This window comes from Gigantopelta aegis, chromosome 6 (assembly GCF_016097555.1).
Source record: "Gigantopelta aegis isolate Gae_Host chromosome 6, Gae_host_genome, whole genome shotgun sequence".
In the NCBI taxonomy this organism is placed as follows: Eukaryota; Metazoa; Mollusca; class Gastropoda; order Neomphalida; family Peltospiridae; genus Gigantopelta; species Gigantopelta aegis.
Genome location: NC_054704.1, coordinates 102716746 through 102729662, shown reverse-complemented (window position 1 = coordinate 102729662; position 12917 = coordinate 102716746). Strand labels below are relative to the sequence as shown.

At 38.1% G+C, this 12917-nt stretch overlaps 1 protein-coding gene across 1 annotated transcript in view; it reads right to left on the bottom strand.

Annotated features, from left to right (window-relative positions):
• Positions 1-12917, bottom strand: part of LOC121374844 — a 53858-nt gene that overhangs the window by 18313 nt on the left and 22628 nt on the right. Inside the window, exon 7 of the mRNA XM_041501954.1 lies at positions 12879-12917. This exon is cut by the window's right edge and continues 13 nt beyond it. Within this exon, the coding sequence (XP_041357888.1) occupies positions 12879-12917 (39 nt within the window). The remainder of the gene's footprint in view (positions 1-12878) is intronic.

Here is a 12917-nt window from a genome sequence, read left to right as displayed (position 1 = left end):
CTTTGCCAACCTCCTTTACCTCCGTGAGTATGGACTTTACTGACTAATGTTTTAGGCCGTCATTTCAAAAACGTTGTTTATTTTTTGGTAAACAGTCGGTAACCATTTATTTTCGGCAGACCGTCTAAATTGCTCAAAATCACCTTAAAACCTTTTCGGCCGAGCAGTCATAAACTTTTTGGTTTTAATTTAGAGTCCAGACATGTTTTTGGATGCAGTTACTCTTTGTAGACTTAGGTAAATTACAGGCTTCACCGAGGAATCGAAATTCAGCCAATCAGAACACGGCTCCCACTCGGTGTTACTTCAAGTTTGCGAAGTGTCTGCTATTCGGTCCGCGATCGCGCTGACTCTACTAAATGGCCTTTTTTCCAAATTCCGCCCACCTCAAACTTACCTACCCCCCCCCCCCCCCCCCCCCCCCCCTCTGCTCCGGAATTAGTCACTGGCGAAGTCAGAGGCTAAATCCGTAGTGGGCGTGCCTGAACCTTTGTGGATAGGGGCACGAGAAAATAGTTCCAGTTCCAGTCCAGTGCCAGCTAACACTCCCGGACTGTTACATATCCCATTCTAACTTAATTACTAGTATAATATTTAGAGTCTAGGCAGCGGTGGCCGTTACCATATAATCAATATAATTAATATAGTTATAAATAAGATATAATTAGAGACTATTAGTGCCAGCTAAACATCTCAATTACTTTCCCAATCCAACACTCAAATATTTTCTTGACCAACACTATCACTCAGTGCCAGCTCAGCGCTAGTTATGGCCCAAGTAAACAATAACACAAAAGATCTATCATGGGACAATGAGGAGCTCCCATCAATTACAAAAAATATTCCCACCCCCAATGATGAATCTTGGCTAGAAGAATCGGTTGGGGACAGGCTTTTCATTGATAGTCAGGCGGACGTTAGTTCTATCATTGATGTGACTAAAGAATCGGGAGAACTGGATGACTCAGTTGGTTCAGAACCTACCACAGTAATAAGACCTCAGAGATCATCTATTTCGACCCGGGGGACCAAACCAACAATCAACACGATGATGGAAGACAAGGGTAAGTTAGGTAATACAACAACAACATCTACTTATCAGGACCACCTGGTATTTGTCACCAATATCTCCCTTGATGAGTCAGGTAATTTAGACAAATTAGTTGAGTCCGCCGACTCCAATGAAGCTATTGTCCCATTCCAACCTCTTATAGTTGACAATATAACGAGCGCCGGTGGTTTGGTCAAATCCGGACCAAGTGTTAAACGTGAGAAACAAACTGATAACAAAGAGGTTATACCCGGGTATAACAACCAACATAACGCGAATTTTCCCAAGCCAACCATAGAAGTCAACGCAGCCATTTTGAATGGAAGCTACACAGAGGGAAGAACGCAAGATGCAACCAGCCTTTTAGAAAATAAAATATCCAAACCCACTGTGTTGATAGATAATGCTGTAATTACAACAGAGAGGAAACCAGATACACCTCATACAAAAAGATCGGATCGGTTATCTAAATACAAAACAAATCATAATAATGTAAACACTTCTAACCGAAGTCTACTTGAGGGAAACACCCCTATTAAAAGAAAAGCGGAAGTTCTGAGTTCCCCTCAGGGAGACGACAGACATAACATTAATCCAGAAATTCCAATCTCTAATAGGTGGAATACCTTAAAAAATATGTCAGAAAGCAGTATAGATTTCGACCAAGACTCTCTTGACTATTCCACCCCTAAAAAACCTTAAAAAAGTAAACCAAATTTTCCTCTGACAGATATTAGACAAGTCTGGTTTGACAATTCAAACCCATCGACTTACGAATTTCTGTTCCTACAAAACTCAATTTCTGAAATCCAAAAATTACAAAAACCACAAATCAGAAATCAAGTTTTTTTCTATTCTCAGCTCCAAAACGGTGAAAAATTCATCAGAGGGGATGAATCTTCACTTAAAATCATTGGACCCTTCCTTACCCTCAGGCCAGACCCAGAAAATAATAAAGAAATTTTAATAAGTCTTGTCCACCCATCCCATCCTTTTCGGAGGATGAACTTGACGCTCAAATCACCCAACCCATAACCCAAAGCCAAAACATACATGTTAAATTAAAGAAATTACATAAAAACAAAAAAGGAATCCAATCTGGATCGAAAATACCTCTTCCAGCTCGGGCTACGATCACGTCCGCAATGGTCACAATGATACAGTAATAGCCGCCGAGACTGCTACCGACAAGCGATCCTGCTACGAGAGATGGATAGCCAGACCATCCACAGGATCGTCAAGGCTATCTTCGGCGCCGGCTACCACCAGGTCATACCAGCTATTATGGACAGGAAGCACGAAGTCCCGAACTTGACCACCGGACTCCTCATCAGCTCGCCGTAGGCGTCAACCTTTTTCAGGACACATAGATTGGACTTTAAACTTTTAGACCTCCTTTCAAAATTTTATGTCGAAATTACTTTCTTTTTTTTTAAATATTATTAAATAGTCCGATCCTCTCTTCTTTCTCTTATTTATTTTTGGACTGTCCGTCTAAAATGCTCCAAATTATATAAATATTCGGCCGAGCAGTCAATTCTTTTTATTTTTGGCTCATAACTTTTTTTTATTTTTTATTATTCTACTAACTTTTTTACTTTTTTTCATTACTAATTGCTATTTTCAAAATTCTGCCCATTTTCAACACTACCCCCCCCCCCCCCCATCCCGAGTCAGGCCACCGATCTTGTTGGAGGTTACTCAGGATGAGCGTGTTCGAGGCCCTAGTTATCTAATTTCTTTTTGACCGCCCGATCTAATCTAGCGACCAAATTTCATGAGTAGAATTATTATTTTTAATTAGAGATGCGCATCAAAATTTTAAAGGCCCACTATTTAATTTTTGGATGTAAATTTCAAAATTGACCCTATTTGTTAGGTTATCCCTGTCCCGAGTCAGACCCCCGATCCTATCGGATGCCGGACTCGGGATAGGCGTGTTCAAAACCCTAGTGGTATATGGACACGTTAAACCAGTTACTAAGCTAAGCTAAACAGTAATAGCCACATCTGATGGTAACGACCTTGCGAGGGTGGGGGGAGACTCCGATATGGTTGTAGATGTACCCAATGAACAAGGTACAGAAAGTGTGCCGGGAGCGGTTACAGGGGGAACCAACCCGGACCACCCAAATACTTCAAACCCCTTGGGTAAACTTAAATCTAAGTTTTGGGCCGATCCGCGTGCTAGGTCCGACCCACGTAATGACCGCACCCCCGGGAAACACCCAACGCTGATTGGGAGTTCTCTAGGGTTCTCCTTGGACTCGGACGAAGATGGTTTCCCCAAGTATAAATTAAAATCAGGTGAAAAGAGCTACTTGAAAAATCAAGTTAGGGAACCACTTCAGCATACCAAAAAACATAGTAAAGGAGTCAGGTTACCATCTACCAATGCCCACCCTAATCCAGGAAAATTAAATCAAAAAGAAAAAGTTAGGGCAGAAGAGTACCCACTTCTTAAAAATCAAACTTCCGAGACTAATTCCCAAACCCAGATCACAATTAATGGAAATAAAATCGAGGAGGCAACTGACCAAAAAATCAATAGCTCATTCTACACGGCAGTTCCAATCGGTAAGAAAAAGTTAAAACCCAGCCAGTGCCCAGTAAATGTCAACACCGACCAAAATAACACCAACCAGTTTACTGAAGTTAATTCTACTAAAAGTGTAAAGTCAGTTAACCCCTACAGATTTATTGTTAAAACTGAAAGTGTGGGATGCACCGGTACTGAGTTGTTAACCAAACTGAGGACTGAAAACCCCCCTCTCAACATTAAAAATGTAGTGATTTGGAACAATCAGTACATGGACATCCTTTTACATGAAATTTCAAATGAGGAAACCATCTGCTTCAACGGGGACATCTTTGAGCTCTTTCCATATGTTATCAAACCTATAAAGTGCTCTAAGTGCCAACGTTGGGGCCACACCGCTCGGGGGTGTAGGGCAAATCGTACCTCCCCCACCTGTTGTCGATGTGGTAAAAACATCCTCAAAGACTGGGTCTACATCAATGTCGGGAGGAAATCTCTTGTGCCAACTGTCGCGGCCCTCATTATACCCATGATAAGGGCTGCCCAGAATACAAGAGAGCACTTCTAGCACTATCCAAACAAAATCAGAAACCTGATAATTCAAAAACAATTCCCAATCCAATCAAAACATTTAGTTATAAACCAATTGTCTCGGGGACTGGGGGGCTCTACTCCAACATAGTCAAGAATAATGCCGGAGAGGTGACCCCCAGTCTGCCTACTGTAATCAACCCCAGTCTTCCTATAACCCCTCTTGATCTTGTCAGGCTCCTCAGTGGTCTTTACATTAATGGGGGCTTTGAGGGGGAAACTATAGACTCTCCTACACGCCCCCAGGTTGATAGGGCCCCTGGACGGGCCTGTCACATTCTAAAAACTACCCTTGGAATCCATATTAATCAACAAGATATAATAAATCGAACGTGTCTGTGGTATGGAGTGCCATGTGCTGGTGACTCTGTATGGGAAAATTCTAATTCTACCGAGGCTGTAGTACATAATAATAATAGGGTTATAATAGATTAATTATTAGTGGACAATTTAATAGAATTGTTTCTAATTGTATTATGGGAGACAACTATAATATGATTAATAAGAATACTAAAAATAGTAATAAACCTTGTCTAAACAAAATAGCTGATAATGGCCTATCTATTCTACAATGGAATGCTAAAGGCCTTAAATCTCAAAATCATGGAGACGAACTTAAATTATTTATGTCTACTAATCCAAACAGATGTTATCTGTGTACAGGAGACATGGATTAATGAGAAACAATTAAATAAAGCTATGTACCCATATAGTATTGGGGGATTTACTGCCCTCTTTACGAATACTAATATAACCACTAGAGGTGGACTAGCTTTTTTTGTTAAAAATAATATAGCCTATACTAAACTGCCTAAAATAGATTTACATGATAATATAGAGGTAAGTGGAATTACTATTCATGGTAACAAAGATCAAATTGATCTATATAATATATATATATATATATATATTCACCCTGGAGGTAATCAAAGAGATATAACCGATACTCACTATAATAAGTTAATTAATAATGATCATAAAAGGATAATAGTAGGAGACTTTAATAGTAGAAACATTCTCTGGGGTTCTACTACAACATGTAAACAAGGAAAAATGATAGAACAATTCCTTGATAATCATAATATGGCCTGTCTTAATGATGGGTCCATAACCCATATATCAGATCATAATGCAGCGTGTACATGCATTGATTTAACATTGGTTTCTTCCTCAATAGCCTCCATCTGTGAATGGGAAGTTCTTAATCATCTTGGAAGTGACCATTTGCCTATTTTAACTACATATAAAATTAATAAAGATTGGAGGGAAGTACCTAAACATAATAAAAAATGGAATTTTGATAAAGCTGATTGGAAATTATTTTATAATTTATGTAAAGAAATTAAAATTAAAGAGGTTAAATCTAATAATTTAGATAAATATAATGATGATTTAATAAATAAAATAATTGTTATAGCTGAAAAATCAATTCCGATTTCTTCACTAGGAACTAGGAAACACTCTGTCCCATGGTGGAACAATAATATAGGAGAGTTAATTAAAATAAGGAACAAAAATAGAGCTAAAATGAAAAAAAATAAAACTACTGACACTATTTTGAATTATAAACATAGTAAATATTTGGTAACACAAGCAGTTTTGATAGCTAAAAAAGAATCTTGGGAAAAATTCTGTTCTAGTATATCCCAAAAAACTAATAGTAAAGACGTTTGGTCTAAAATTAAACGAATACAAGGTAAAAAATATAATAATCAAATACCGCTAGCTAATAATAAAGATGTTATAACTAACCAACAAAAAGCAAATATATTTGCTGAAACATTTAGTAATAACTCAAGTGATAAAAAAATTTCTAAGAAATTTCAAAAGAGTACCCTTAGACGCCAAATATAATACAGAAAAATTAGACATTAACAATAAATTTAATAAACAAGAATTTATTGAAGGCTTCATCCATAAAAAAGGTACAGCTACTGGACCAGACAATTTTAGCTATGTATTCTTCAAACATATGCCGGATGAAACATTAGATATATTTCTAGATCTTTTTAATGTAATCTGGAGTCAAGGATATATACCTATCAAATGGAAGGTAGCCACGGTCTTTAGTTTACATAAAAAGGTTAAAGATGCTAGTAAACCTGTTAACTATAGGCCTATATCTCTGATCTCTAATGTCTGTAAAACCATGGAGGCTATGGTCAACAATAGACTGGCTCTATATTTAGAAGAAAAAAAAATTAATTACTAAATTTCAAAGTGGGTTTCGTAAAAACCATTCTACTATAGACCATTTAGTAAGACTTCAATCAGAAATTAATAGAGCTTTTTCAAAAAGTCACAAGGTAGCAGCAGTTTTTGTTGACATTGAAAAGGCCTATGATATGGTTTGGCGCCATGGGTTGCTTGAAAAGGTATACAAAATGGGTATTAAAGGTAATTTATTTAATTTTATCGAGAAATTTATTTCTAATAGATCATTTAAAGTTAATGTAAATGGTTATTTTTCTGCTACAACAATATTGGAAAATGGGATTCCACAGGGGTCAGTCATTGCTCCAACACTATTTAGTATTTTTATTAATGATTTGGCAGAAACAATGACTGACAATATAAAATATAAAAGTGCAAAATTTAGTATTGGGCTATTCGCAGATGACACTGCTTTTTGGCGAACGGGTATGGATTTTAATATATAAAAAAAAGCAATTCAAACCGACATTGATAAATTAGTCAAATGGTCCGAAACCTGTGGAATCAAACTTTCTGATTCTAAAACGGTTTGTATCTTTTTCAAGCACAAAACTTGAGGCGGGAGATATAGGCTTAATTTAACCCTCAATAATAAAGGTTTAACACAGGTTAATAAAGTTAAGTTTCTGGGAGTTGTATTTGACCAGGCTCTTACTTTTAAACAACATATTAATGAAATAGTAGCCCATAGTGGGAATTATATTAATATTCTTAGAATCCTCTCTGGAACTACCTGGGGAGGAGATAGGAAAACACTAATCATGCTTTATAATGCATTTATAGTATCTAAGTTACAATACGGAGCTCAGGCTTTCTGCTGTGCTGATCCTAATATATTAAATGCCTTAGATGTGGTTCAAAACAAGGCGTTGAGAATCATCTCCAAGGCATTTATAACTACCCCCAATGCTAATATACAAGCAGAACTTGGTATATCTCCCTTAACCCAAATTAGGAATAAGCTATGTCTCAAATACTGGATGAAATCAAAAAATATAACGCCATACAAACCGGTGAACCAAATACAGACACATCCAGAGTATAACATTGGATTGGGGTTTAAATCAACAGAGGGAGTGAGTGACTCGTTCGGTATATTTATGCATAAATTATGTAAATCTCTTAAGATAAATAATCTTATAATAAGTAATGATAGTTATAAAAACTTTTCTCCATGGCTCCAATGTAGGCCTCCAATCCCGCTTCTTATTAGGGACAAAATACTAAATAATAACTATGAACCCTTTAAAAATATTGGCACCTTACCTTATGGCACTCTAATATATGGTTCTATAACCAAAACACACCTAGGTGTGTACTTGAGCCCTCAAAAGCTCACCCTAACAATACCCTTCACCACCGGCCGGAATGGCCTCCCGCGACTTGGGGGGGGGGGGGGGACGGGTATGCCAGAAATAGGGCGGTAGGGCGTTGGCGATTGGGTGTTAGGGTTGGGGCTAGGTGTGTCTGGCCTCCCCTGCCCGCCCGCCACTTGCCGCGGGGATCCGGCCCGGTTCGGTGGTGTACATCTTCACCCGGGTGTTGGATCGTGAATCCGGATTGAACGCAATGCCCACCCCAATCGTTAACCTTTCCTCCAGGGCTTAAAAAAGAGTTAAAAATAAAAGATTAGTAAATTTTGGAAGTCCAGTCAAAATTGGTGTCAACTAAATATATTTCGTAACTGATAATACTATTCACCTATTGGTTTTGGCTGACACATCCAAATTATTTTTAAAGTCCCCTATTTAGTATAAGATTCCAAATTAGTCCCTTATTACAACCCTTCTGCCCCTGGTCGAATCGCTGGCCCTGCCAGGGGTGAGACCAGGGGGAGACATGCCTGAACCCTAGTGGATATAGGCATGTTAAAAACAGTGTCATAGTCATTGAGATCAGCCTGCGTCTGAACTGCGAACAGTGAACATCTAAAATTAAGAATCTCATCATGCCGCCCAAGAAAAAGCAACCAAAGGTGAAGAAGTCCAAGGAAACAAGGACAGAGAGGGACCCCAGTGGCTCTGAAGATGAGCCTGGTACCTAGGAGACCCAGGAGACCCAGGAGAATAGGGACTCAGCCGGATCCAGGAATCCGACCCCTTCTGTGCAGTCAGATGATGGTAGCCAGCCAGAAACCTTCAGCGTGGCCCAAGAACAGGAGGTGGCAGACAACCCTGTCCTGTATGACAAGACCCATGAGCACTACAGCAAGAAGGGGGCTAAGCAGACCTAGCAGGCCGATAAGGCATACCTAGTCAGTACATGTCATTTATGTTTGTTATGTTTTAAAACGTTTATAAAGTTTTCTAGTAAAAAAAAATCTAACTTTCTGGGTCAGTTTCTTTCCAAGTTTCTCCAGTTATGTTATTTAAAATAAGGGACCAAACAATTCCCTTCCTTTCTTTTCTTCTGTTTGTCAATTGTTTGAAAATGACAGTAAAATTGTTCCCATTTTTGGCTGTTTCTTTCAAAATGTTTCCCAACTTTGTGATATTTAAATTACTGGACCAAATAACAACCACCTATTTTAAAAGTAGGTATTAAGAAGTTGTAATTGCATGAATGTCATCATTTGTGTTGAGTTCTCCTTTCATGACAGTCTTCCCAGTTCACTAGTTAGGAACATTTTCTGGGATCTCCAGCAACGGTATTCTCTGGTAGATCTTCTGTCAAGCACACCGTCTCATCATATTTTCAATGTATGTTGTTGCTGCTGTTGCTGGGTATATGTCTGGGGATATGCTGTTGATATGGATTTATCAATTGTATTAGCTTTGGGCCAGTAGAAGTCACTTTGTACCACTTTAACTTTTTATTTCCACTCTGGGGGACACAGGTGGAAACTGGCAGTTTCACATGTAGCTTCACATGTTAAAATTTTAAGAAATTAACATTTTAATTTGGGCCAAGTAAAATGTTTAACTTGGGCAATTTATTTGGACATAGTTCAATATTTTAAACTTGGGACTATTAACATTTCTTGGAGGGCATGTGGAGATTATAAAGTTCCACTTTGTATCAAAGTTACTTTTTATTTCCTTTCTGGGGGACACAGAGGGGAATTCTTAAACACATTTTTAACCTGGGACTTGGGACTAGTAACTTTTTATGTTTACCCATGCAAGTATACCACACTGTAAAAAATCATTATTTGTATTTAGACATAACAATTCCTCTGGTTTAGCTTATTATAAAAGATTTCTCATAATGACAGTGAAACTTGTACAAAATACTTTATAAAACAAGAAAGTCTGTTAAAAAAATTAACTTGTTGGAAGAACAAGGGAACGAGGCGCCCTTTCTTTAGTAACACATATAATTATTCTTAACAGATTTTCTTGTTTTATAAATATTTTATCCAAGGTTTCCTGATATTAAGATAATTTTGTAACAATAAACTGAACCAGAAGATTTATGATTTTTCACAGTGTGCTGTAAATAATGACAAAGTGTAAATAATGACAAAGGTGTCTTATGATTAAGTGCTAAGTTTATGATTAAGTGCTAAAAATTGTATAACAAATACAAATATATGTAATAGAAATAAGCAGATTTATTATATGTCAGTCATTTCTTTGTGTCTATTTTCTAACAAAATACAAGTACAGTTCACCTTCACCTTTAATGTGAAGGTTGAAAATTGCAAGTCCACAAATATATTCCACTTAAGTTTACTGCCACTCTACAAATATAATCCAGTACTATATGCAATTTGAAAAGTTAAATGAATGAAATGAAAGTCCACAAATTACAAACCCACATATATAATACAGTCCTAGAATAATCTCAGTCCAAATGCTCAGACCATCTGCCACTGCCATGGTACACTACCAATATTGTTCAGATAGTGCTTCATCTTCACTCTGCAAGCTTTTGCATTCCTGGATGCAGCAGTTGGTGCCCTCAGGGCCTCCACCTCATGCATCAGCCCCTCAGTGCGCCACTTTCCTGGTATGAATGTGTGGTCATCTTGCTCCTGGTCCATCATATTATTCTAGATGGTTGGGTATCTGATCCTCATCAAATTGTGGAGGCAGACACAGGCCAGAGTAACACTGTTGACATTCTGAGGCTGGATAGCTAAGGTTGTAAGGAGACATCTGAATCTATTGGCACAAATACCAAATACATTCTCCACAATACGCCTTGCTCTACTTATCCTATAGTTGTAGATTCTTTCCTCCTCTGTGAGAACTCTGCTAGCATATGGTTTCAGTAGCCATTCCTTCAGAGGGAAACCATCATCTCCAACCAGATAATAGGGAAAATCCTGATCAGTTCTGGGTAGGAAGTCTGGTTCTGGTAGCTCAACTGTTTCATCCTCAAAACCCTCCTTCAGCTCAGATACATTGAAAACAGCACGGTCTGATGTAGAACCATTGGCACCACAGTTTATCCAAAGAAACTTATAATCTGCATCAACTACCCCCAGAAGAAGTAGTGAAAAGAATCCTTTGTAGTTATGATATAAGGTACTAGAGTTGTTTGGCTTCTTCATGGCAATATGTTTACCATCTATGGCACCACATGCATGAGGTAGCTGCCAACGCTCCCAGAAAGCTTGGCTCACAACTTTCCACTCCTCTGCTGTATTGGGAAGATGTATCAGGTGGTTATAATCTGATATGATGGCCTCACAGACTTCTGGAATCAACTTAGAGATTGTGTGGTGTGGTGTCCTGAAGGTGAAACGTAGACTTCTATAGCTATTTCCAGTGGCCAGGAAATGCAGAGTGATGGCCAGCTTCAACCCAGGTTCCAGAGCTCTCCTGTAGTTGGTGTCAGTCTTGGTTATCCTGGGGCCCACCCTGAGCAAAACCTCCTGGAACATGGCTGGCTTCATCCTCAAAAAGCCAACAAAGTCCTCTGGACACTCCAGCCTCAACTCCTCCATCAGAGTGTGGTAAGCCCCAAATTCTGGCCGCCTGGCAATCCATGGCTTCACCCAGTACCTTTTCCTCCTTATTGCTCTTCTCTGTCGCTGTTGCTGTTGCCTTCTAGCCATTATCAAGACCACAGCCAGAGTTTCATCCTCATCTAGTACATCTGCATTCATTTTACTCATATAAACAAGATGCACCACTTTAAAAACATAGTTCACTATAAATCCATTCCTAGTATAAAGTTTTACTAGTTACTCCAAGTCCACATATATTCTACATAAATCCAATCATGGCCAATCAAACAAATCACAGTTCTATGAATGTTTGTATAATACTATAGTAACCAACATTTGATGCTTCTCCTACAAATTTTATGAACAACTGATAGGAAAAATTATGAGGAAGACCCTTATATACAAAATTGTGGTAAAAATCTGCGTCTGTTTGCAGAGAGAACGCAAATGATTCTAAGCTTATAGCAGACTATTTGCAGACTATTCGCAGACTGTTAGCAGATAAGACGCAGACTAGAAAATTCATTTTCCCCCAATTTTTATATTTTTTCCCCCGATCGGTTGCAGACTGTTCGCAGATAGGGTAAGGTTTCGTCGAAATCTCAACTTGAACGCAGCGTATTTTTAACGGAAACCCATCGTGAACACGACTTAAGCCCGGTGAGACCGGGCTATTAGGTAGATAAAAATTGCTGAAATAAATCTCTAGTTGAATGGACGACCATTGCACGACTATCGCATAACATCTTTAATTAATATTTCCAGGTGAGAACATGTGCAAATGTTATACGATTAGGCGCGACGTCGCATGACGTCGTGCGATGTCGTACGATACCCTACAATCCCGGGAATCGCAGCCAGGTTTCTGAACATGACAAAAACACGCCAAGACGTCGAGCGAGGACCCCCGATGGCTGCGATTACGCACGATTCGCCCCACGATGGTCCGCAATCACCCGAAATTCACCCATCGCAGGTGGTCGTACGACGTTTTAAGGCCGGTGTAGCCGTAACTTTATATTTCATTATTAAATGACCTAAAATCTTTATATAATTCCACAATCAAATAAATACAGTTGTTTAAAGAGTCTACTTTTATTACATTTTTTAAAATTATTTTTCTGGATCCGCCGCTGAGCTTCACCTTTTATCACCAAATTCACCAATATGCTAATAGATTAGTAGTCCAGCGTAGATACTATTAAAGAAATATGTTTTCATAATAAATACCGTCCAAACTAAAGGTTATTTTAACACAAGTATGAATCGAATATTTCTAATTCAAGTTTGGAAAGTCGATGGTATTAAATGCTGCAATTTTTGAAATTAACTTTGGCTTTGTTCTGTATTTTCAAGTTATCTATTAACCACAAATGTTAAAAGGAGGAAAATTATTTAATTTCATGTGTATTAACTTTTGATATTTTTATTAATATCATTTATATCAATTATTATGAACACAAAATATACAAATCTGCAAACCTATTATTAGGATCATTCACTTTTTTATATTGCAGCCATTTTAGTAATTCAAGGTATTAAATCACAATATATAGTTAAAACAGAAAATTAGCGAAGAAACGAACCCAAATCTATTGACGATTTCTTCTTGAGTAGCAACACGT